At 53.2% G+C, this 26,345-nt stretch overlaps 1 protein-coding gene across 18 annotated transcripts in view; it reads right to left on the reverse strand.

Moving 5' to 3' along the window:
• The window catches only part of SHANK3 (SH3 and multiple ankyrin repeat domains 3), a 374,153-nt gene that overhangs the window by 332,344 nt on the left and 15,464 nt on the right, over positions 1–26,345 (reverse strand). For 16 of the 18 annotated variants that reach the window (XR_014317924.1, XR_014317925.1, XM_082764921.1 and 13 more), the window contains exon 3: positions 18,586–18,885. Coding sequence is in view for 16 of the 18 variants with exons in the window: in XM_082764921.1 (XP_082621047.1) it covers positions 18,586–18,840 (255 nt within the window). In the remaining 2 variants the exon portion in view is untranslated. Of the gene's footprint in view, positions 1–18,585; positions 18,886–24,922; positions 25,077–25,193; positions 25,222–26,345 lie in introns of those variants that run through there. The other 2 variants (XM_082764920.1, XM_082764919.1) reach the window with 2 other exon arrangements.

The following is a 26,345-nucleotide window of genomic DNA, read 5'->3' on the forward strand; positions in this document are numbered from 1 at the left end:
AGCACCTGATTCTGCAGAGTTATAAAATTAATTATTTAATTAAAAGACCTTCATGTGGATTCCAACTCTGTGTGCTTATTGGCACAGCGCACCGGGCACTAACCTACAGACAACAGCAATGCAAGTAGACACAGGTGAGTTACCTCCTCCCCCAGGGTCCCAGCCATGAGAAGCACAGCAGCCCACTGTTCATCCTCAGTCACCTTTCCAGGGCACCTGGGGCCCTTGTTACTCACCCTACTATTTAATTGAACAAGCCCCAGTTAAATGAAAGATAAAATCTCATTTTGTGAATCCCTGAGAAGGGAATGCTGCTCTGAGGCAAAGCAAATCTGAGGCACTGTCCCTGGGTCTAACAGTATGTAATATCACATAATACCAAATCTTCACAAACTGCTAGGAAACTGAAAGCTAAACTGAAAACAATGCCAAAAACATTTTAATATGTAATCTGCAAATTACAAGTTTATGGATCTATTCCCAGGGACTCTGAAAAAAGAAATAAGAGGGTGGGAGATGAAGCAGGAGAAGCTCTTATGTTCAGAGATGCTTTCTCCCAAACATGCTTCTGTTGGGATTCTCTTCAAGGAAACACTACTAAATGCAAGGTAACAATATCATTAGGTCCCACCATCAGTAAAGAATGGGTGTAGGACAAACTCTGAAATTTTGTATACTTATAAGCTAACTGAGAAAAAATGGATAAATCAGATACTAAGTTTTCTGCATCAGAGGGTGCTCATGTAAGTAACTTGGAGGCAGAATACTGCTAGGCAGAAAACTTAGCTGACTGTATCTATAAGGAAAAAAAAAAAACAGTAAATGCAAGATGCACTCTGTCTGTGCTCTGTTATTTCTTTTGTAACTGCACTGCTCCATTTGTAATTTAGGATTTAAGATTTTTGTCTCCTAGCATAAACCTCTGGTTCTAGCTCTGAGCTTGCTTCATATATGAAGCGGATTTGGATGAACAAAAACAACAGCATTCCTTAACAGATGAGAAATCTTCATAAACTATGTTGAGAACAAATCCTCCGTGGTTTCTGCAAGCACAGCCCCCCAGGAGTTGGCAGTACTGGTTAAGGTTTGGAGAGCACCTGCTCTGAAGCCATCCCATGGTTGCAGGGGTGCAGAAGATGCTGTGGGACACCTGGGACCACTGAGGAACAACAGGCAGTTCCCATGTCCTGGGCATGCATACAGGCACCATCCTGACACCACGGCTACAGCAAATGAACAAACTGGATTTTCACACTTACAACTCACTCACAGCTGGAGCTCCACAGCTGTATGGCTAGATGCCACAGTGAGGAAGAACATCTCCTAGAGCAATTCTACTCTTTTATGGACTGACAGTCCAGGTAAAAGCAAGAGATTCTCTCCTTTGCTAAATCATTTGACACAGCTAAGAAAAGTGAGCTATGTTTCAGGCCCACCAGTCGCTCTTCAGGCTGGGAACGCTTTGTCCACTTTTTCTATATATTAACAGTTTTTTTCCCCATAAATGATTATTAACATGTTTAACAAAGGATAATGCTGCTTCACAACCCTCTTTTGTCTGTGACAATAAGGAGACAGTAGAGAAGTGGATCAAAGTTCTAGAAAAAGCCTGTGTTGCCATAAAAATATCTGGGACAAGGCACAATAAGAGCTGGAGAAAAAGCAGGAAACACAGTCTAGAACCAGCCTCTATGAGAGATTTGGTGAATCCAAGTTTGAACATCTACAGATTTGCAATTATAACGTACTGCTGAACTCTGCCCATTGACAAAATCCCACCTCTACAGCAGGAAAGACCTTCACCCAACTGACTTGCACAGTCTGTCCAACCATACACCCTTGTACAACACTGAAAATATGCTAACTAAATGCAAAAAACCTTGACAGATAGTCAGGATGGTGTTGGGCAACAAACTCATTTGTGTTGCTGTAGATGATGTCATCCAATTCCTCCCTCTTAAAGCCTTTTTTGTTAACTTCTGCTGTGTTCAGTCCCCACATGACACAAAGAGAGAATTAATTTCAATTATGTTCCTTCAGCACCTGTGTGAATATTCATTTTAAGGTATATGATTCACAAACTCTAACCACAGCTTGAGAAATGCAGGGGACAGCAAGAAATCAATTTAGAACCAGAGGGAAGGTGTCGATAGCACGGTAGGGTGGTGGATTTGGAGCCAGCCTGTGGACAGAGTGCTGGCTGCATGCAGGGATCCTTGTCTTCCCCCAGAACCCTGGTAGAAAACACCTTAAGTCACCTCAACCACACCTGATAAAACTGTAGTCAGAAAATGAGCAGCATGCCCTAATGTGCTACACCGAATCTCTGGGAAATGTGGGCAACAAAGAGCTGTAACACCATGTACTTTATGAAATTTTTACTGTGTAAATTTATTATTACAATTCAATCAGGGCAGCAAGGGAGGGGATGAACAGCACAGAAGGAGCTGAGGTTGCACAGTGGGGTGAGCCAATCTGATAGGAGAGAGGGCGTCCCTGTGCTCCCTCCCATGGGTGCAGTGTTTTCAGATGGTGAGTGGGACCAGGGAACTGGTCCAAGGGCAGCAAACTCCAGTCCCCATTTGCTCTACACATATGCTCAGATGAACCTAGAAGGAATCCATTAGCAGTTCCAGTCATCAACAGCCAACACCAAGCCATTAACAGAGAAAAACCCTAAGTATGAGAGCATATCAGGAAATTTTTCAGATGTGCTTTAAAAATTTAGGGATACTCTTGAGGTCCCCACAGGCACCATGCCAGTGCTGAGAGACAGAGCACGCTCAGGCATGCTGGCCAGAGGCAGCAGCAGCAGCAGAGACACAGCATGGCTCCAGCTTGTGACTGGGAGCACCAAGTCCTCCAGCACTGCTGGGTGATTGAACCTCCCAGGGATCCGAGGTATGGGAGCAATTGCTGCTTGCTCCTGAGTGCCACCAGAAGGACCACGGAGGGTTCAAGGTCAGTGCCAGCATCCCGACCAGGCACAAGTCTCCACCCTGGCCAGGTGCAGGCAGGGACACACAGCAGATTTCACTGGCAGATCTGATCAGCAGCACACACCCTGCAGTCAGCCCTGTGCTGGTGAGTCCATGCCCAACTCCTGTTGGCTGCCTGCAGCAGGATCCCATGCCCTGAGGCAGCCATCCACCTCTTTACAGCTCCTTGGTATTGTCCCTAAGGCTGCGTCTGCAGAAGCTGTCCTTCCAATGGCACCTTGCACAGCAGGCCCTGGTCTCTCCCATGGAACACCTTTGCAAACCTCAGTGCTGTCAGGCAGGGGAATACACTGGCGTCAGCCTTTCCCTGTGCAACAGTTCACACCAATTCTGCTAAAAGAACATCTCTTGGCCCAGACGGGATGATGCGCATCCCCCGTGAATGTGTCTGATGTCTGTGCTGGCAGACACAAGTCATGTGGGATTCTTCCACCATTATGACCAAGCCCCCATGCAGGCATGCATGTCAGCACCAGATACCCCCTCTGGAGCAGCTGTTCCCACTGCCCAGTGGCACTGGCCCAGTGGCAGCCACTGGGCACCACATTGCCACAGCAGGACAGAGCTGGGCTGCTTGGAGGCATACAGAGGGCTCAGTCAGGGGTTGCTGCTGCAGGAAGGAGAAGAGACACGTGGGAAGGGGGCTGTGCTCCCTGCGGTGGGGTGCTTCCCTGCCAGTCCCACAGCGTGGTGACAAATCCCTCCAGGCAGACACCCTTCCTCTGCTCGTACTGCCAGATGCGTACATTTTCCTTGCATGCAAATAGAAGTGGCAGAGGTTTGGGGAATGGTCTGCAGCATTGATCATTTTTACTGTAAATTTTTACTGTAATCTTCCAACAATTTGTGGGGTTTTTCTTCACCTAAGATTTCATATCCACTTTTCTTGGAAATGCTGACAAATAACTTTGGACATTCATTTAGAACTGGGCATCTTCAGCACACTGGGTGTCTGGTCACAATGCTTCTGGGAATAGGAACACAGCTCGACAGCTGGAGACAGCAGGAAGACTTTTTTGGGGCTGATCCACAAAGAACTATACATTAAAAATGAAGCTAATCTCAGAATTTTCCATCAACCCAGATTTTAATAAAAATAATCTCCCTTGGAGATAGCTGTAATATAAAGCTCCAATACCGCTTCTCATACTGTGGCCCATGCTTTCTTACCAGTAACCGTGAATTATGGCTCAATTATGTTCACTTTGCCCTCTAAGCACAGGCAAGGAGAGAGGGAAGGCTGCCCTCTTGTCTTCTTTCCAAAAGTAGACAGTGCAAGCTTGTGCCTGTTCCTGAGTTCCTCATCACATGCCCAAGCAGGATCATGCTCCCAGCGCAGGGTGCTCTGCAAGCACTTTACCTCTGAGGATCCATGAAATCTGCCCTGCTCTGTGTCCGATGTGAACAAACCCTCAGCTCCCAGCATGAAGCTGTGGCTGAACCTTCAAGCTGCAAAACCTCTGGCAACTACAAGTGTGCAACTGTTCAGGGGACAGAGCTCAGAAAGACAAAAGAAATCCCTACTTTGACAGTTTAGTCCAGGCTAAATGTACCTGTTGTATCCTCAGTGACTTGCTTGCTCCAAGTTTTCCTTCATGCATTTCACTAGAATGTACATAGGCATCATAGCCTTCCAGCCCATTGAGTCTCCTTGCCTCGAGCCCCAGCCCCAGCAGCCCCACCACGCCTCCCAGCATCAGCCCATGGGCCATGGTAGCTGCTCCTTCTCCAGGCACATTCTGCCCAGAAAGCAAAGATGTGGGAAAGGGAGCCAGCAAAGCAGCAGTTGCCAAACAGACCAAAGGCAGAGACATAGCAGGAAAGGAGTTTTTCTCTTGTTAAGCAGAAGAAGCAACAGTGAGAACATTTCTACTTCTGCCAGTGCAGCTGGTCTGTGAGCGGGGTGCAGCTCGTGCTGTGTCAAGCCCCTTGCTAAAACCTGTCCCAGCCCCTCAGGCTGCAGCGCTTGCACCTCCCCACCTCCAGCCTTGCTCCAGCAGCAAAGGCTTTCACAGCCTATCTGTGGGGAGCTGGGAAAGGAGTAGCCAGATAAATAATCTTGTCTTCCACAAAGCTGTCTTTGGTGTTGGACAGGAATGGGGAGGAGCATCACCAAATTATCCAAGGGTGTAGGAGACCCCAGAGTGATCCTAATACGCAAGAATGAAATCTCTCCACTGTGAAACATCTCCACCATCACTGTTTCTTTGCCTCCGGGGAGGAGCTGTGACTCTTTGCCTCAGCTCTTGCACTGATGATGCTTAACACTGCTTTTGGCACCAGCTCTTTAATGGTGAAGGGCACATCCTAAACCTTCGGGTAAGGCAACCACTATTGACCCATTTTACAAAAAAGCTCTCTGATAGCTAAAGAGCATCAGTGAAGACAGGAATGAGATGTGGATGCCCAGTTCCAGTAAAACATTTCACCCATGCCCCAACATCCTCCCATGGTGAAATGGAATAAATGGGTGTCACAGTGACCAGTGATGCTCAGTACTAAGAGATCCAGTCACCTGCCTTGTCCTCTCCTCCTCATTGCTGCGCAGTAGTGGCATTGTTACACGAGGACTGCTAGTGCATCAGCCCACAGCTCTGCTGGGATGCCACCAGCACCATTCCCACCTGTAAGTCCCATTCTGACTGAAGGGAAGGACTCAAACTCAGAATGTAGGGTACAAGGTGGAGGCACATGTCTTGCTAGTAACTTCAGTGTTTAAACCTTTTCTGAACAACTCTGTGAGATGCAGTTAACTGGAGAGGAAGACTGGATCTGAGTAGCAGCCACTGGCATGGCAGAGATAGTTGGGGAGCACCAGGGATGCCACTGGCTCTGCTGAGCTGCCCTGCAAGCGATGGGACAAGGGTACTCACCTTGTGCCTGCCCAACTCTGCATGGCCCATATCCTTCTCCAGCCACTGCAGCAGAGGTTTGGACACCCATGGCATGGGGGCTGTCATAGGGGGAGCCAGCCCAGCTACCACAGCACCCACCAGCCCTCACCAACACTTGCGCTAGCCATGCCTGCCACTGAGGACAAAACACAGGATGAAGGCTTTGCACCATAGCCAGCTGGCTTCACAAGAGCAAGGGGCCTGCACTTACCCGGCCACACAGCCTGGCATGCCCCTTTGCTCCTAGAGAAGGCTCCCCTTTCCCCACTGCCCTCCATCAGGGCCGTGAAATGTTTGCAGAACAAGATACAGGGAATGCTTACTGCTTCCCTGCTGATAGAAGGGCTGAGTTCGTAGCTCTAGTGAATGGATGCATATTTACATCGCTTTCTTTAAATCAAGTTTCAAGAGTTTTATGCAAATAAATTGCATTTACTCAAAACAACTCATCAAATAATTCACCCACAGTGTCCCAAAGGGTGTTGCACAACACTCGGCAGCTAAATTTCCCAGCCCCCAAAATAACCAACCACAGCCACAGACACAAAGCAGTGACCCAAAGCTCTCCTGCTTCAGGCAAAAATCTCCCTCCACACACATAATAAAGTAAAGTAGATTGATTTAAGTCAAAGTGATCACCGATTTTAACCATGATAAATCAGCTGGCAGAAAATCTGGTTATAAATAAATGAGTCTGATGTTGTTCTGCATTTTGTCCTTAGCCATTTTCCTAAAGAAAAGCTGAGTCAGATCAATTCATAGCCATTACATTAGATTAATTTGCGATTTAATATAGACTTTACAACCAGAAGTGCTTCTTCCTAAGTAGATACATGGTAACTCTATGCATCTATTTAAGCAATTACAATGTAAAGTATACGTTCTTTTTTTTTTTTTTTTTAATTTTATCCTAATATTTTAGAAAAGAGTGAGAAGCATTTTTCTTACTTAATAGAGGATGAGTAATTTTTTACTTGTGATTTAAATCAAAGTGGACTATGGTAAAAACTGGCAATAAAATATTCATTTAGCATTTTAAAATATTTCTGAGTACTAACAAATTAAATAAGCTACCCTACACTACCTGTAGCGGATTCATTGGAAATGCCAGAAAGTAACCAAAATATCCCTTGCACTTACAAACAATGGCCATAAAAAGGGACTTTTATCTGTAGTTACTTAAATGAACTGTTTCTTCACATTCATCAAGATCTCAGTGCTGGTAGGTCTCACCCCCTTGAAAGGGACTTTTATTTCTGGATTAGAGGAAAAAAGCAAGTTCTCCTCTGCTTGCTAAACCTCCACCTGGTTCCTCACTTTTGGATCTGCTCCCATGTGAACTGATCCAGCTGCATGAGCTGGGAGGAATAAAACACGGTCACTGATTTATGGTTAAGGTTGGTTTAGTAAGTAAACTAGTTTCATACGCTCAGCTAAGGACTTCTCTGAGAACCCTCCTTTGATGTGCACTGGCTGACAGCCCTGTGGGTCGGGAACCTCGCTTGGGGACTGTCTAGCTGCAGCAGCCAGAGGAAATGAGCCACTGTCCCGCAGCCTGTCCCTGTGGGCAGGCGAAGTCTGGCTGCCGGCTTCCCTTGCAGCAGCACAGCCAGAAGTCCCCACTTCAGGCTCTGCTGACCCCATCCCAGGTCCACTTCTCCCCTTCCCATTACACCCAGGCACCACTGCACTGGACGTCCCAATGGGCAAAGTAGGGGCGGCCCCACAGGACAGGGACCTGCACTCTGCCCTGCTTCCCGTGCAGGCTCCAAGGTCAGCTCCAGCAGCCCGGGCCAACGAGTTTAGTATTAACTACTAAACCGCAGCCTGAAGCACAGTGCTCTTGCTGAGGTATGCAACCCATATTAATGATTGTACAACATTGGCCACCACCTGTCTGCTCCCCATTCCCCTTGGTGCCTGGAGAAAACTGGCACATCCCAAGGGAGCAGGTGGGCTCCTTGTCTCACACAAGCACTGCACTGGAAGATGTGCTGGCCAGCTGCGATGCCATAGCAAACCCCAAGCTACTCAGCATGGTATAACAGAACACTGGACAAAACCTTATGGTTTGTTACACTGATAATCCCAGTCCACTCTGTAAATCCTACTGTCTGGATACTAGCAGAATGCTTTCATGTTTGTGTTAGGAAAATAAATGCAAAAAAAAAGCTACAAGGAGATTTCAAAATATGTCATGTTTGGTGCAGCATTCAGCAGCATACAGTGAGTGAAGCATAGGGCTGCAGAGTGAATAAGAAAGATTAATAAAAGCTGAACAGCTGTCTCATTCATTGAGCACTATTAATCCGATCTGAAAGAAGCTGGGTTCCTATGGAAAACAATGTGCAGCTTGTAATCAAAAAGCATCTCAAAGCATGTGCATAAGTGGTTTGATTCTTCCATAAAAGGGTTGAAAATCCAATATGACTATTGACATCTAGAGATTTTTACAACAGCAGAAAGCAGATGCTTTGGCCAAGGATCAAAGTTTTAAGTGCAGGTTTAGGCCATTCAGGAGGTCACTTCCTGACCTCCAGATCTTCCCTTTGCAACATCAAAATTCAGCTTTTTTTTTTTTTTTTTTTTTCCTGCACTGCTCACATAGCCGAGATGGAGCAAGGAAACAAGAATTTTTAGGTGCTGCATGGTATTGGGAGAGGAGTGAGAAGCGAGGCACAGGGCAGAGGAGATGAGCTTGTGAGCCCAGGAGCCAGGGGCTGGCGTGGTCACATTGCATGGCTGGTGGCCACGCTCCTGCCCAGGGCCGCCTACACTCTCACCCCTCTGGCAGGAGCAGATGCAGTGCCAGCCCTGCTTTCCTTGCCCTCTCTTCCTCTCCTTCTCCATCTCTGACAATCAGCTGCCGAAAGCAGCCAATGCACAGACCATCTCCACCAGCTCCACACCACAAAGAAAACCGCAGCAAAGGGCTCCTGTGAGGCCTTGGGACACACGAGATGAATCCTCAGCCCTTCAGGGGATGGGAGTTGTCCCTTTCAGGTCAAGAAAGACCTTTTCATTATTTCAGTTAAAAATGACCTGGGAGAATCTACAATGCTCAAACCTGATTTTGTGCTTTTTATCCCTGCTTTGTGACAGCAAGTAAGGACCTAAATAGAGTGTGGTGTGGGTGGGTATATATTTAAATAGCTAATTAGCACACGGCCGATGCCATCCGTGCTGCCAAGAGCTCACACGGTGTTGCTGGTGCTGCACAGCCAGCATGAAGACCTGAGCACCGCCGCACGCATCCTGGCCCCCACACCTGCCCCATAGCTCTGGGCAGCAAAAGCGACTGGGGGGCTAGAAGGAGCTGTCGCTGTTTCTGACAGTGGCAATACACCAGACCCAACTGAACACCATCCAGAAGACAGAGAAGGGACTTTCTGCACCAAGGACACAGTTTGCAGACTTGTCAAAGTCAAAAATGCTGCTGCCATCTCCTCCCTCGGCTCCAATAGTGCACACGGACCTGACGATGGAAATCTGCTGCAGGCTAGAGCCAGTGGAGGAAGAATGTTATTTTAACCTACAGCAGCTCCTTGGTCTGGTTTTAACATGATTTAAAAAGGGAAAGAAAGAGAGTTCCCAGCACACAATGGAGAAGAAAAACCCTTGGAAATCTCCAGGTGGAAGCCTCATCAGCTGAACACTGCCATTCCTCCAGATTTTTCTGAGCTATTTCAATAAGCTTCAGCTCTCTGATAGTTAGCCACTTCCTAAGTACCACTCTTCTGCAAGCGGCTCTTATCTCTACATATACATTTTTTATGTGATGTGCTGAGCTGTGATTCCTTGGAACAAGTTTTCCCTGCTTCCAGTGAAAATGTAAATGGTGAGGCACTGTAGCAGGCTGCCCAGAGAAGTTGTGGATGCCCCATCCCTGGAGGTGTTCAAGACCAGGTTGGACAAGGCCCTGGGCAACCTGATCTGGTGGATGGCATCCCTGCCTATGGCAGGGGGGCTGGAACTAGATGATCTTTAAGGTCCCTTCCAATCCAAGATGTTCTACAGTTCTATGGTTGTGGAAAACCTGTGCCTTTTCGCATTGTATGGACAACAATGGTAGCAACTGGACATACAGGGGGTAGCCAGCACTGCCCAGTGGCAGCAGCAGAACACACTTTCCCACAGGATGTACCCAGGCACCTTCAAACAACCAGCACCAGTGCACACCACAGACAGAGGGGATTTGGATGACTGCTGGAGGACTTCTGCACTTTTCAAGGATTATTTCTGTATTATGGGCCCCCAGAGGAGGTTGGCACTTACATCCAAAGCACTCCTACCACAATACTAGGGCAATCAGTATGGTTTTCAAACATGTTTTAATGATACAGACCTGCAATTCACATCTATTTCAGGAAAAAAGAAAAAAAAATCAGCTTGAGCATGCTTCTGTCTCGTTAAAAAATAGATTATAATCTCATAAATCTTGTAGGTGTTTTGGATAATTTTATCCTGGGTCTCCACCACTCTCTCCCACAGAGCAATACGCAGCCAAAAGCTGAGTTGAAATGGCTGTTCCTGGAGTATAAGCAGCCACCGGATGAATGCAGGAGCAAGCAGATGAGGAGGAGAAGCTCTACCAATTTTAAAAGATCCTCAGGGCCTTGCACATCAGCCTCCTCATTGCTTTGCCCATGCTTACACCCCCTGCCAATGCAAGGGCCAGCACCTGTGTGCACCAGCAGCTCACACAGAGCAGGGTTAAAGGAGGAAGGGAGCTCTCCTGGTTATCAAACTCCAAATAAATTACTATCTCAGGAATCATCACAAAACATATCAGTTCCCTGCCCATATGAAGTGGGTCCATGGGGTGAAGCACCATCACAGCACGGACCACGAGCATGTGGAACTCCATGCCAGACACTGCTGCAACCAGCACGCTGTACCACTCTCACGCTGTACCACCCCACCACAGCTGAGCAGGAAGCGGGACAGCACCTGGAGGTGTGCACTGAGACAGCAAAATGCTGGGGTTGTCTTCATCCCCTCGACAGCACACGGAACCAGGGCAGCAGCCATACACTCCTGTGGGTCTAATAAACTCCACTGGGTTGCAGCACCCTGCTTGCCCCTGCCCACCCACTCCATGCTGTGAGCATGGCTGCTCCCCCTCGGGCAGGGCTGCTCCCCAGTCACAGCCCCACAGAGGAATAGCACTCAACAGGCAGCTGGCAACATCCTGAGCATCCCAACAAGTGTCAGACCGCCAGGAGATGGTCTCTGGTGCTGGCAAGGACAGTAGCACTTGCTAGCCAAGCTGTCCACTGGCATTCACTGCATGTGGACTGTGTTGGCTCTGCCACCTCGTGAGCACAGCACCATGCAGTCCTTAATTACACCACTGCACACTGTTGCTCAAAGACTGCACCACCTACCAGGCAGTTCTTCCTTCTCCTTGGATGTGGCTGAAGCCTTTTGCATTTTCCTGTGCAGCAGCAGCTGATGGTGAGGAAGGATTCTTTCCAATTGAGTGGTACCCTGGATGGATTCATATCACATTGCATATAGAGCAGATCTACCCAAGTCTGTACTTTAACTGCTATAGCCCTGGTTCTAGGAGTGCTTTGCAGGGGACTGGGATGCCCCAGAGCACAATGCCGCCCTAGACCCCTGCCAGCTTGGACCCAGGAAGCCTTTATTGTCCTGACAACACCTGACAACACACCAGGAGCAACATGGATTTAGGGCAGTAGTTTATATAATGTACACATGCCAGCAGATTTTCACTATGATTTTCACTATTGGATTGGGGACTACGAGACTAACCCACAACAAGCGTTAAGAGTGGTTTCATTCATCCTTTATGTACCAATTTCTTCCACAAACTCAGCAGTTCTTCCTTCTGAACACCTGCAGCTGGCACCACATCACTTAGCATGTGGCACCTGCAGGTAGCTGCAGGGAATCAGCGCAAGGAGGGAACACGCTTGTCCAGGACACTGGAGCAGGCTGCAGGCAGGTCTGCTGCTGTGTACACCAGCACAGCACTGCCATGGCCCCCACAGCCACTGCACACGAACTGCTGAATGTCCATCCATAGCTGTCATGCCAGTTTGGGGAAACTGGCCGCACCTCTTCACCTACCTCTCTTAGTCCAACCTGTGCCACAGGCAATCGCTAGGGGACATGGCACGCAGCAGTGGAGTGGTGGCAGTCCCTGGCTCAAATGTGTCCACTGGTATTTCCTGCATCCCCTGCCATCCCTCTGCTTTTCTTTTAGGAAGCAAGTGGCATATTCTACAGAAAAGGCCATTTATTTAAGACACAACAACCCTGCTTCGCAAACCACCTGGTCAGAACCAGTGTCCCTTGTCACATGGCCCCTCTGCAGTGTCCAGACCATAGCAAAGGTGCCCACAGCCCCTGCACCGCACCCTGCAGGGCTGCAGCAAACCTCCCTGCGGGCACAGGCAGGGCTGCAAAGTCCCTTGCTGCTGTCGGGTGGTGGGCGGCTCAACCAGCCACAGCTCAGGGCCACCACATCCCTGCCTCACCAGGCTGTGGAAACACAGCTGGTGATGCTTGCAGGATGGCCTGCATTCGCTCTCACATGCTCCTGGCACAGTGAATTCACATAAAACCTCAAACAAATGGCCCACCACACCACCTCTTCACAGTCTTCCTTCTTGCCATCAGTCTTGGCTAAGCAGAAGTTCAGGAAAATGTCTCTCTCTCTTTTATAACAGGAAAATTTATCCCTTGGTTTCCCTTGGCTTAGCAGAAGAATCAATGTTTTGTGCAGTTTTTCAGGCTCTTCCCTCATTTGCATCAAGGAGATAACAAGCCAGAAAATATTATCCTGAGTATAGAGCAATTGCGAAGTGGGACCAGAGCAGAGCCTCCTCTGCAGCCATGGAGGAGAACGAGCAACTTCATTCCACGGAAAAGAGACGCCTGTCCTGTCAAACAGCCTCTTACAAATGGAGCTGGGTGACACCACATCTCCAAGGCCACCTTCTGCTCTTTATTGTGGGACCTTTCCTCATCAGTCCCTGACATATCACAAAGCCCTGCACGAGGCATGAGCCCTCCTGCAGGACAGATGCCAGCACAGCAAGGACATGTCAGACCCTGCTGCCTGGGCACCTACAGGACTTCCTTCCACAGGGAACAGGCACTCAAGCATCTCACAGGCTATGCTTCAGCATGAGCCCCCGCATTAATTGTTCTTGCTACCTGCTGTCAGGCCAGTAACATGAGATAACCTGGATTCACTTGCCCCAGGGGTACCATCAGACTGGCCACCCCCATCACAGCTGCTGTGCCCAAAGCCTGCTTGCAGGATCATGGCACCCACAGCCCAGTGGGCAGAGGATCAGAAGCCAAGGTCCCATCATGGTGGACCCATCAGGAGGTGGGCAGGAGGGAGACATTTCTCAAAGAACTCAACCCCCAGCACAGGGGACCCTGAAACTCAAAGCTAGGAAGTCCTTTGGAAACTGCTAGTGGGAAGGGTGGGAAAGGGGCGAGGACACAAACCTGAAGCAACAAGATGCTCCCATCCTGCAGAACCTTCCCTTCCTGAGAAACTTGCCATGAGGGCCTCAGCTGCCACACAGAGAAGAACAGCGGATTGGAAATTTGAGGCACCATGAAAAATACCCAGCAAAGCAGCAAGCTGCCTGCCAGGGGCAGGACATAGGACCTTCCTGCAGCACACAACATGGCCAAAGCTGCAGGGCACCATGCAGCTCCTGACCAGGGCCCCGGGCATTCCCCAGAGCAATAACACTGGTGTCGGCAGTGCTGAGCACCATCCTCTCCCACATTCCCAGCAGCCCATCATCCTGACACTTGCAGGGCTGTCCCATATCCACAGAATTTGGGAAACTTGCAACTCCCTGTGGCATCTTTGCCCTTTAGAAAGCAGGGCCATTTGCAAACTCTGTCAGTCAGCACACTGAGGGGTTTATTGTCTGTTTACAGCTCTAGCAGAGTTCTTCTCCTGCATGTCAGGGAATGCCACCAGCTTCTTCTGCACTGCAACAGGAGGAGTCTCCTTTTAGTAATTAAGATGTTCTCCCTTTCCATCCCAGTGCAGCTGGGTGGATGACTGACTGATGACTTCTGTACTGCAGGAGGACCTTTCCCTCTGCCACATCACTACCTGCTCTCTGCAGCTGGTTGTGTCTGTGCAGAGTCAGAGAACATCTTGCAAAGTGTCCTGACTCTCCTGTCCCCCAGGGTCCATTTCTCCAGCTGTTTGTATGGTTATAGGGCAGCTTAACCTCTCTTCCTCAAGCCCAGAGCTAGTGCAGCTTGCTCAGACTATTTAACTTGAAGTGCTGACCCATCATTAGGAGTAAACAGCAATGTGCCTGAAGAGAGTACTTTTCCAGAGCGCCACCTCAGGTGGAGATTTGCACCTAACAATGGAAACCACTAACAGTGAATTCAAAGGTTTTCAGCCAAATAACAATTGTGATAGAGTTGCAAAGGAACCTAAAAGAGGATTGGAGATGAATCCAAGAAAGCTGGGAAGCTTGACTTGAAAAGTCAGCCACTTCACTGTCTAAAAGCCCACCTGTAGGCTCCATCCTTGACAAGAGATGTGAACTTTATAAAGTGCACTTTGTCCGGCTGAAGTACAATGGCAGCTAATAGAGTCTGACTTGATACTGAAAAGCTGTGCACTGAAGATCCTGAAAGAGACAATCCCCACCTTAGAGCAGAGCTTGTTATTGAAAAGCCCATGGCTCATCAGCCACAGGCTGTGGCTGCCACACCAGACCCCATGCCCAGAAGCTCCTGTGCGAGGAGGCTATGGGGTCACCTTGGAGTGTTCAGGCCTGGAGGTCAGTCAGCAAAGCCCCTTTGTCACACAAGCCTGCTGTCAGCACCATGGTCCTGCAGAGACCAGTGATCCCTGCTAGCATCCTATCCTTCTCATATTTGCCCTCTCCCGAGTAACCAAGGAAGGAAACCTCTCCTTTCTGGTTGATCCCCAATGCCCCATGGCTCAGTGTAACTCAGCCTCTGTAGAGGTCCAGGGAGGAGATGGAGGTCAGAGGAGGTCAGAAGTGGCCCCTTTATAGGGTCAGTCCTTGGCTGCTCCTCCCAGAGGTGCCACCAAAATCCTGTGTCCCACCCCAGCCTGCAGGACACCCTCCCCTCTCCTTACACCAAGCCCTGGTTTCTACATCCAGGCTGCAAGGTCCTTCAGGGATGCAAACACTGACCCCCTGCAAACCTACACAGGGCTGGTGCTAGCCTCACTGCCAGCTGGCACCCAGGCCTGCAGGGAGGGCCGTGCCACAGCAGAGCCAGGCAGGCGGAACACAGCAAGTTGGGGAAGGACATCTGTGAGAAGACGCCTGCACCTCAGGTCTCATCTTCCTTTGCTGTAGCATTGCCAGAGTACACAACATTGCTGCTGCACCCAGGTCAGGAACCACCACTGACTGACCACATGCACCGCAGAGACCTGGAGAGAGGCCAAGCCAGGAGACAAAGCATGTGGCAATGCCCTCTCATGACCAGGAGGAGCGTGAGCTGCCGAGTGCCAGTGCAGCACCCTCCAACCATGGGGAGGAGTATGACCCAAATAGGACAGCAGCTAAGGAGGGGCTGTGGGGCCACTGCTGCTTTCCAGCTGGGAACAGCCACGAACCCTATAAAAGGGGAGGAGGTGACATAGAATGCACATAACTCCAGAGCACTTCTCTTGTGAGCTTCTTGGAGACACAAATCTCTCATTTTCCGCTCATCTCTTTTCACCATTATCAGCCCCGATGTGCTTGGATGTCACCTTGCAGGCAAGGAGCAAGCATGGAGAAATAATCACTGCAAGCGCCCAGATCAGACAGCTCATGCATGGGCATATGCAGGAGTGAAGGGAAGTGCAGGGCCAATCACTGGACACTATACAGCTTTTAGGGACACAGTGTTACGCCAACCAGGTCTTTCCTGCCCCTTTTCTTTTAAGTGAAGGTACCTCAGCTAGCCCAGAGGAGGAGCCTGCAAAGCAGACAGTTTCTATTTGGGATGGCAGCCCTCACCTGAGCTGTAAATGTAACAGCCCTTGACAGGGCCCTGATTGCCCTGACACCAGCCCAGGGCTGGTGATGACATGGGAGCCATCTGCAGGGCACAGCAGGGGTGTCTGCTTGGCCTCACTGAGCCTGCAGGGTCGCACCTCCCTGCCTGCTCCCCAGGGCAGTGCAGTGCAGGGCTGTCTCTGCTCTGCAGCAAGCCTGCCAGTTCATAGTCCAAACCGCATCCACTGCCTGCTGGGACAGCGGTGACACAGCACAGCCTCTGCCTCCCACCAAATCCATGAAACCCAGCGCTTGCAGCTCCATGGGTGGCAGCCCTGGCCAGGCACCTGGGGCAGGGCTGGTCAGGCAGCTGGCTCGTGAGCTCCTGGAGCTTGCACTGCCATGCTGGAGCACAGAACTGTGCTGGCCAGGATGCCAGCACTGCATGTTGCCATCTGCACCCAGCAGGCCCTGCCCCATGTCCCTGTGAGGCTCCACCATCCCAGAGAGCAATGTCCCAAGCCCCCAGACCAAGACCCTGGCAGCACACAGGTGTCCTCAGGGGCTCCTGCTCTGCTGACTCCCATCCCTCTGCTCAGAAATGTTTTCTCTCATCAGCTCTCTGACAGACATCTGTCCCAATGGTAAGGGAAATCTGCGAGGGAAATTCCTACATGCAAATGTATACATGCAAAGATGCTCTGCTTTTCGTGAAATGACCCACTCCCTCCACAGCATCGAGTGATCTTGGGTCTGGCACAGCAGAGCTGCCTCGCCTTGGCACTGCAACCATCCCGATTGCACAGGAGGACTTGTAAGGAGCAAGGGGTAGAGTGCTACGGCATACCATCATACTGACTCCAGCATCATAGCTCTTTCCAACATACACACACACTCATAAAACAAAACAAGACGGGGAAGGGAAGTATGGAGCTGTGCCCAATAAACAGAGAAGTGGAGAGGTGGACACCACTGCAAACTGCAGAGTGTGTCCTCACTGACAGTCCTCAGGCTCTGTCCCACACTGCATCAACGAGATCTGCGGTGAGGGCTGGAGCAGCATGGGACCTGGGTCCTTGCATCTGCTAGGGAATGGGGGGGATGGAGCCAAAGTACTAAGTCCTGATGTGTCAGGGCTAACATGGTGGAGAAGGGAAGAGGCAAACTTCATGTCGCTGACAGCCTTGCTCACAGCTGCAGCAAGGCTGAGGAAGTAGCAAGCAGAGTGAAGCCCTCCCATAGCACAAGGGCTCTCCCCTCCAGAGCAGATTCGACACTACAAGCAGTGTGGCCTCACCTGCCTCTGCCACCCCTCAGTGCCTGTGAGCCTGTGCTGCCAAACGTGTCAGCAACTTGGCCCCAGCCACAGCACCACCATTCTCTCATGAGCTTCTTGGCCCCTGCCGCTGCCCCTCCAGCTCCAGGCAGGACCCCCCCACTGCTCTCCAAAAGGGGACTCTCCCCACCAAACAGGAGCAGTCTCACATCCCTTAGTAACCTGCACACACATGCAGCAATGCTCTGCTTGCCCCAGTCCCCTCTGCCTCCTTACCAGCCACAGCCTCATCCCCAAAGACATCCTTCTCCTGCCCACAGCACCTCATCCCTGAGCTCGGGCTCCCTGCACCTCCCAACCCATCCCTCCCCAGGCAAGCTACTGCTTTCAGCACAGCACCCTAACAAGCATCCTTCATCAGAGCCAGTGATATTGAAGTCCTTCAGTGAACTTTCTTCCTGCCCTGACCAGACTCAGCTTCCAAGCACTTGCCCCCAGGTGACCCCAACACCCTGGTCAGTCACAGCCACCCCCCATGGCACACTGCCTGCCAGACACCAAATGCACTATGTGCCAACTACTGCCTGTGCCCCATGTGCTGCTCCACTTCACAGCCTCCCCAGCTGACATGCCACGATGCCCAGTGCCCTCCTGTGTCACACATCAGCTCCTGGCAGGCAACAGGCACATGTCCTGCCTGCGGCACCATCACCACTGCACCGTTGTCCCCACACTGGGGCACCCAGCACACACCACACTGCACTGCACCCAAGCTGGACACCTGAAACATGCTGCGGTCATGTCTACGTCCATTCGCCATTCGTGCACACTCACACCTGGCTTGCAGCCCCGCCGCACACGCACATTGCCCACACCGCTGGCTCACCAGCAGCCATCACCTTTCCCAGCACTGCGCTGCAGCTCCACGCTCCCGCGGTGCCCAGCCAGTAGCGGTGCCAGAGCCAGAGCTGGTTCTGGAGCTGGTGCCGGTACAGGTACCGGTGCCGGTGCTGAAGCCTCCCGCGCTGTGCCCCGCTCTGCCCCCAGCCCCGGTGCCCCCATGCCCGGGCAGGCGGCACAGCGCAGCCTGGCCCCGCTGCGCTACCGGCCCCGCGCGCTCCGGAGCGCCCCGGCGGGGATGGGCCCCGAAAGGCAGCGCCGCAGTCCCGCCGCGGGACACCGGGAGCGGGGGCTCTGCGGGACACCGGGAGCAGGGGCGGCGGGGAGCCGGGCCACGGGGAGCCGTCCTGCCGGAGCCGTGGCCGGCCAAGCCCCCGCCCGCGGCATAGCGAAGTTTGCCGGGCGGTGCCGGGCGGCGCCGGGGCGCGGAGGCGGCGGCTCTCGCCGGTGGGCGCTGGGCTGGGGGTCGGGGCCGGGCCGGGGCCGGGGCCGGTCGGGGCGCGGGTCGGGGCCGGGCGCGCACTCACCGTCTGCTGGAGGTCGGGGATGCCGATGCGGACGACGATGGCGCCGGGCGCGGGCTCCTCCATGCGCGCCGGGGCCGCCAGCTTGGGGGAGCGGGGCCCGCCGGGGCCCCGGGCCGGGTCGAGCCGCGTCTCCTCCCGCAGGCCGGCGCCCGGCTCCCCGGCGGCGGCGCGGGGCTGTCGCTCCGGCGGCGGCGGCGGCTCTGGCGGCGGCGACTCCGGGCTCTCATGCTTGCTGCCGGCGGGGCTCAGAGGCATGCTCCGTGCGGCGCGGCGGGGCGGCCGGCACCGGCACCGGGGGCCCTGCGGGAGACAAGCGGTGAGCGCGGCCGGCGGGGACCGCGAGGGCACCCCCGGAGGGACCTCGCGCCCCCCCACCACCCATGGACCCTCCAGCAGAGCACATCCAACCTCCGCAAAGGGACCTCGTGGGTTCCCCGACAGGGATCCCAGAGGGGACCCCGTCACCAAACACAGGCACCCCATGCAGGGACCCCCACCCACCCTACGCAAGGAGTCCCATCTCAAAGCCCTCCCTGGGGAACCAACCCCATCAATGCAGGAATCATGTGGGGACACCCCCAACAATAATCCTTGCGTCAGGGACCTTGCAAAAGTGCCCCAAGCTCCACACAGGCACCCCCTCGGGGACCTATTAAAGAACACTTGTACCGGGGAAACCCCAACCCACCACTCAGGAATCTTGCAGACACATCCCCACAGAGGTAGCTCCATTGCAGGGACCTCATGGGGACACCCCCCAACATAGATCTTCATGCCAAGGATCTTGCGTAAGACCACCCCCCACCCTAAATGTGAATCCCCATCTCATGGACCCTACAGAGATACCGCACCCCATGCAGGGATCCCCACAGGTGGCCTCCTCCCAGCAGGGGCCAACTACCACCACACACCCTGCCCAGGCCCCAGAATGCAGCACATTTGGAGGGCCTGCCTGGCTCGTTCCGCCAGGGGGGAGTCATGAGGGAGGCTGGACATCAGCAAAACAAGCAGGTGCAACTCATGGAGGGCTCAGCACTTTGCCCATCTCAGGGTTTTATCCAGAAAGGTCTTGGTTCTTGCCCTGCAAACTTCATCATGCAGGTGCTTAAATGCTGCTCTCTCTGAGGTCTCCGAGACTCCTGCTCAGAGGCTGTCACCACCCATGATGTGGCTGTGCACATCCACCAACAGCCAGATTGGCCCTTGGGGTTCAGCCTCCAGCAGCATCTCCACCAGCTCATCAGGCAGTGAACAGGGGCCATCTGCCAGGGGCTCCCCAAACTGTATTTGGACAACAGGATTCTTGTGCTATTGCCCTTGTGCCAAGGTTTTGGGAGTGGGAGTATGGATGGTCAGTTCCCCCCCAGGAACCTGCCTCAGTCAGAGAAGCACGTGCACGTGGTGGAGCAGTGGCAGGCACAGCTACTGTTAGCTCCAGCTCACAGAGCACAGGCATGACTGGCCACTGCCCCAGGCTGCTCTTTTTGCCAGTCCGCCTGCCAGTGAGAACTAGAGACAGGAGAACCCTGCCTGCCTGGCAGGTCAAGTCCTTGCTCCCAGGCAGGGACAGGCCAGTAACTGTCCTGCCAAGAGCAGATGGGATGCTGGGCTGAGCTCTGCAGGACTGTGCATGGGACTATGTCCGGTCCATCGCTGGCCAGGATTCAAAGCTTTAATCTACATGACAATCCTCAAACAGAAATAGCCCCCAAACCACTGAGAGCTGGAGAGATTTACGGTACGGCCTGGATCTGTCCAGGAAATGACTAATGGTGCTTCCTTCAGCCCTATCACCCTGAGGCCAAGGGACTGCAACGAGGCAGGCATCAGGGAGAGCCTGACTCTTGACAGGGCAGCCTGGCCTCAAGCAACTCTCCCAGATGGAGCAGCATCTGCTGCAAATGTCCTGCACCAGTAGAGAAAGCAAGACAGGCAGAGAAGGCTGCATCTTCAGACCTGTGCAACTCCATGGGACTAACCCCAAAACTGAAATCATGGGTGGATGATGACAAACGAGAGCATCCCAGGAGCAACTGGCCAGTCTCTGAGCTCCTCCTTTCCTTCCCACACCTGCAGACCTGTGCAAGAGATCTGCAGGTCCTGACTGTATGCTGCTGCCTGCCAGGACAAGGAGCAGAGGGTCAGCAGCTTCCCTTGCAGTCACAGCTCCCCTCAACCCTGGACTCCCAGTGTTGCCCTGGCATGTGTCAACCCTGTGCACCTGCACGGGAGCACACAGTAACATAAGTTTCAGTCATTCCTAGCCAGTCCCTTTCCAAGGTGTGACAACGTGTTCTTGCCCAGCAGCACAGAAAGCCTAAAAAGTCACAAGGGGGACTGCCAGTGCAACCGCGCCTCTCCTGCTGTGTGCTCCCTGGGGTCTGGGAACAGCACCCTGACAAGAAACTGGGGCAAGAAGGGGAGCTGGAGTGCTGGAAAGCACCTGTGCTCCCCATCTGGGGTCTGTCCAGGCCCTGGGTAAAGGCACATCAAAACTGCAGAGCTTTGGAGAAAATGCCAGCACTGAGCAGAGCATGGGTCTGGGACAAAGGCTTTTCAGAGGAAAATAAGGGCTCCAGGCTAGGCTCTTCAGAGGGTCACAGGGGACAAGGTGGGGCTATCAAGGGGAGGAAGTGGATGAAATGGCCATGAGTCACAAGCAGCTGAGAAGCAAGCCCCAGCTGAGATCTCTGGCAGCTCAGAAGACAAAGGCATAAGAGCGGCCAGGAAGGGAGCAGGCAAAACTATCTGTGGAACAAAGGGCAGAGCAGGAAGCAGAGAAGCTAGAGCTGGGAAGCCAGCAGCTGTGGCTGCACATGGCAGAGGCACTGAGGAGCAGCTGGAGGCCAGGATTAGAAACCTACAACCGTGCAAGCATGGGTCCACAGCACTGCTCCTGGTTGGGCACCAGCAGCTCCACTCCTGTGCAGTGTCTCGGTCCTTGGGGAAAGCACCAGGGCCTGGCCTGTCCCCACACACATGCTGCCCAGCGCAGGGGACACGGCAGGTCCAGGAGATGCCGGGCATGGCTGGCCCTGGCAGAGCTCAGTGCCCTGCAGCACAAGTCCCAGGCAGGACAGGCACCAAGCAGCAGCAGGGATAGGGACTCCGCAGACTCATGGTGGAATTGGCAGAACCCACAAACAGCCCAGAGACAGTGCCCAAGACTTTGATAGCTGTGGCAGGGGAAGTGGGGCTGGGGGACACCGGTCTGCACAGAGGAGGCTGTGCCACTTGCAGGGTCAGGATGGGCAAGCAGAGGGGCTGCATCAGGCATCCCTGTCCTGGGACTGCCCCTGAGGCCAGCAGCCAGCAGCCACCAGCAGGGCAGAGCATCATCAGATGCACGCAGGGGATGGACGGGCTCTGCCAGCAGCTCAGTGAGGCCTGAATGCAAACAAGGGCTGAACACAGAGCAAGCAGCTCCAGCTCGTGGTCCCTCAGTGGCAAATCTCCCTCCACCTGCCCTGCAGCAGTACTCATCTCAGCCAGTGCCTGTCGTTCGCTGCTATAGCTCTGTTCGATTATTGCTGTTCAATTATTTTATTTCTTTCCTCTTTTTCTGTCTTGTTATTTCAATAGAGGGAGAAATTAAATGCTCCAGATGGTAATTGTCAGGATTATTCTTGCCTTTTTTCCAATCTTCTGGTACCTCATTAGTTCCCAATGATGTTTCAGATACAACTGTGAATGACTGGAAAAATGTGTTGGCCACCCCCACCCCTGAACTCCATTACAGACTTGCAGAGTCATTCACATTCATTTTCTCTTATTAAACCAACTTCTCTGCCGAAAAAAAAATAATAAAATCACTTATCTTGAAAAAAAGATACAAATTGAGTATCTTAGAAATTATAATCCAAAGAGTTTTATTCCAACACCAGGAAAAATTGATGAAAAATCATCAGAGAGTTATAAAATCTTTCAGGAAGATTTTATAGTGACAGGAACAAATCAGTAATGCTTCTGTCAAAGAAAGTCACGCCTCACCAGCATAGTAGTGCTTCCCACGTGTCACCAGGAGCACCAAAGATGACGTTCAGAACAGAGCCTTTTATTTGGACTCCCAAATACTCTGCAACAGCCCTGACAAGAGGTTGTGAAGTACAGCTACTTTCACCTCTTTTCCTGAGAGAAACAGTGTTCCCTAATCACCAGCCCCTCTCCATCGCTCCCAATGCCACAATCTGAAGTACCACCCCTGCCACCACTTACACATCCCACCACCGAGAGCAACTATGCCACAGGGACTGTCCCAGGCCCTGCTGCTGAGCACCACTCTGACATTGTCACTGTTACTCCCCCAAGAGCTCTGGCCCTCTGCATCTCTGCATCACCCTTGCTCTCCAAGGAGGGCCCTGGAGAATGCCCAGCCTTGGCACAGCAGTGGGACCCAGCAAGGGCTGAAGAAAACAAGCAGCCTCAGGGCATGAGAAGGGCAGAAATGGGAAAACAGGGCACAGGACAGCAGGGGTGCAGCCCAGACTGCTCCTGGGATAGGGCAATGGGCTGCTCCAGTGGCACCTCTGGGGAGCCGGGCAGTTGCTGTCCCCCAGCCCAGCTGGCAGGGTGAGCAGTGGTTGCCAGAGGAGCCCAGGGAGGGCTGCAAAGACCCCTGCCCGCTGTCAGTCAGCACCAGGTCCTGCAGCCCAGGGCAAGAGCCCAGCTCCCTGCAGGGCCACAGCTGCCCAGTGCTCGGCTGAGGGAGGGCTCTCCCTGTCCTCAGGGCTAGGGCTGGCACACACAGGCACCAGCTCTGAAACCCTCTTTCCAAACACCTTCCTCCAGGCCTCCTCTCACCCTCTCTCCTCTTCCTGGAAAGCTGTTTCAGACCTTTCATTGCTGTTACGGTTAGCAATGGCCTAATTTCTAGCCCACACAAGCATGGCTAGTTTACCCTATTCCTGCGTCAGCATTGTCTGCTAGCCTGCACAGCTCTTCTCCCCTCCTCTGTTTATGTAAGTATTTATATACATCACAGACAGCAATTAGAGCCACACTACAACTTTAGCCTGTTTGCAGGCTAAAAAAGTGCTGCTTATGCAGTCTCCTCTTGCATGGCAGACCCCTAACCCAGAGACACTGTGTTGCAGCACTTGGGACAATGGCAGATTCATGAGGGGCCCCAGCACATGTGGAGTCCCAGTCCCAGGGACTGCACCAGTCACTGGCTGGAGTCACACTTAGGGACACCTCCAAAGGAGCCCTCTGCATGGCTCATGCCTTGCTGGGCTTCAAAGCCGTTGTCACCTCCCCCCCCCGGCATCACAGAGAGGTCTCAGCTCCGGCCCATGCAGCAGTCCCACAGATTCAAACAGTCTGCTAGGGAGCATAAGAAATGAAACCAGGGTAAAAGCAGCTGACATCTCAACAGCAACAGCAGCTATCTCTCTACACCAAGGGAGCACTTACAAGCCTCAGCATGGGGGCAAGGTGGAAATGCACACCATCTGAGCCTTCCTCTGCAGGGCTTGTTGGCCATCCAGGAATCATGGCCACACACCTTGAGGAATTAACTTCTGCCCAGCCAAACTGACTGGCAGAAACCTGCAAACACCAGTCTACTGTAGCTAGCAATGAGGCCTCCCTGGGATGGGCAGGGTCCCTCTGACTGAATGATGGTTAAATTTCCTCCCATTTCAGTGTCTGCTTTCCCATGCACAGCAAGGCTTTCAGCGCTGCTCAGGCTTCACCTCCACTCTCATGCCCAGCAACACTGTGATTCCTGCAAGCCTGGCCCTTAGAGGAATGGGCAGATATATCTCAGAGACACGACATGTATGGCGCACCTGGCTCACCATGTCCATAGGCTTGCCTGTGCCTGGGGCAGATCACAGGAGGCTGCAGGTGCTGCTTTCTAGCACAAGTGCCACTTTCCTGGGGGAGATGGCAGGAGCGACAGCTCATGCAGCACCTCAGGGACTGGGGACTTCTTGGTGCTGGTCTATGGGAGAGACATGCACATTCCAACTCTGCCCCATGGCCACACACCAGGGCACAGGCTGTACCAGGTCCTGGTGCTCCAGGACCCCCATTGCAGCACGGGGTTTGTGAGTGAGGGCACCACCACTGCAAGTAGGAGCTAGGGGGAGACCCAGTGTCCTGCCAGGGGATCACTACTGGGTGGGTGTGGAGAGGAGCACACAGTGCTATCACTGCTGGGAGCACTGGGAAGAGGCCCCACGCCTTGGGGCTGTCACAGTTGCAGGGGAGAGCTTCTTGTAGAAGGCCCAACACGTACACACTTCAGGTTAGCACCCAGAAAGCTGCTCTAGGACAGGGCAGCACATCCACCCACCCGCACTGGGAACAGAGTACCAGGTCGATCCACACTCACCCTGCCCTGCCAGATCCATGGCACAGCCACAGAGCCCCAGGCTGTGCTCACCCCTCCAAAGCCTGCGGCTGGCACCAGCTCCAGCAGCCGCCACAGCTCCCCCGGCTCCGCTCCTGCAGCAGTACCAAGCCCAGTCCCGGCGCCTGGTGCAGGTGCTGTGCAAGCTCCTCGTCACCCCTTAGCCTCCCAGAGCTGGGGAGCCCAGGGTCACCTTTCAGAGTCCTACCCAGAGCCCAGCCCTCCCACACCACTGCAGCGAGTCAGCCCTCACCTCAAAGAATTGGGCAGCGTCCGCTTGCGCCTGGCTGGCGATGCCCATGGGACAAGCAGTGCCGTTCGCTCACACAAGCTAGTTACTGATTTACCAGGGGCGGCTGCAGCTGCAGCTGGAGCGTGCGGTCGATGGCTGCAAGCGCTGTGGAAGGCTTGGCCTCCACAGGGGGGATGGGGCCGGGGGTACAGCACTGCCTAACCCCGCTGCAGGGCTGAATGCAGCACATCGTGCAGGATGCTGGGGCTCCCACAGGCCACCCTGGGTTGGTCACCTGCCGCTGTGCCCAGGGCTGCAGAGCAGGGTCTGCCCAGATGCAGGGCACAGCAGTGCCAGAGCCGTCCTCATGGCTTGTCTGGGCACGGGCTGTTTGCCATGGCTCCGTCCCAGTCACGCATGACAGGCAGCACAAAGCTGCTTGCACCAGCCGAGCCTCGTCCTTCACCACTGTTGCCCATGTCCTCCAGCAATGACCCAAGCACCAGCATGCCCCATGTGGGCAGGGGCAGGCACTGGATGCAGCCCCATCCTCAGTCCATGCTGTGACAGGCTTGGCTGCATCCACACCCACCCCATGCTGAGCTACAGCATGTGCAGGATCAGTGCCATGCAGGTGCTTTGTCCCAGCAGTGGCTTTGCACACCAGCCGGGAGGGCTGCCTGCTCCCCCTTCACTGGCAGGCAGGTCAAACAAAGTGGGGTGGCAAACCTAGCCGTGCTCCCTTGCTGGGTGCAGCTCCCATCTACCTCACTGGCAGAGCTGGCAGGGAGGTCAATACCATCACAGCCCCTCTGACCTGTTGCCATAGTCTCTAGCACAGCAGAGGATTGCTGGCCACCCTGCCCTCGCCTACTAGGACTTGATCTTCACCTGTGCCCAGCAAAGGGGTGACAGTGCATCTAAGAGAGCTCTCATGGCATCTTCTGCACCAAGAGCAGATGGCCAGCCTGCACAAGACTGGGACAGCCACCAGAAGGAGCAGAGAGAGGTCTTCAGGGGCTGAGCAAGGGAGAGCGCCTGGCTGGGTGACAGGAGCAAAGGACTATGTGCTTGCAGTGGCCCCAGATGGAGCATTAAGATGCACAGATTTAATGAGAGAAGGGAGAGGGCAGAGGGGAGAGGGCATGGGGAGCAACGCTCATTGATCAGCCT

The sequence above is a fragment of the Aythya marila genome (assembly GCF_965140915.1).
Source record: "Aythya marila genome assembly, chromosome: 1".
In the NCBI taxonomy this organism is placed as follows: domain Eukaryota; kingdom Metazoa; phylum Chordata; class Aves; order Anseriformes; family Anatidae; genus Aythya; species Aythya marila.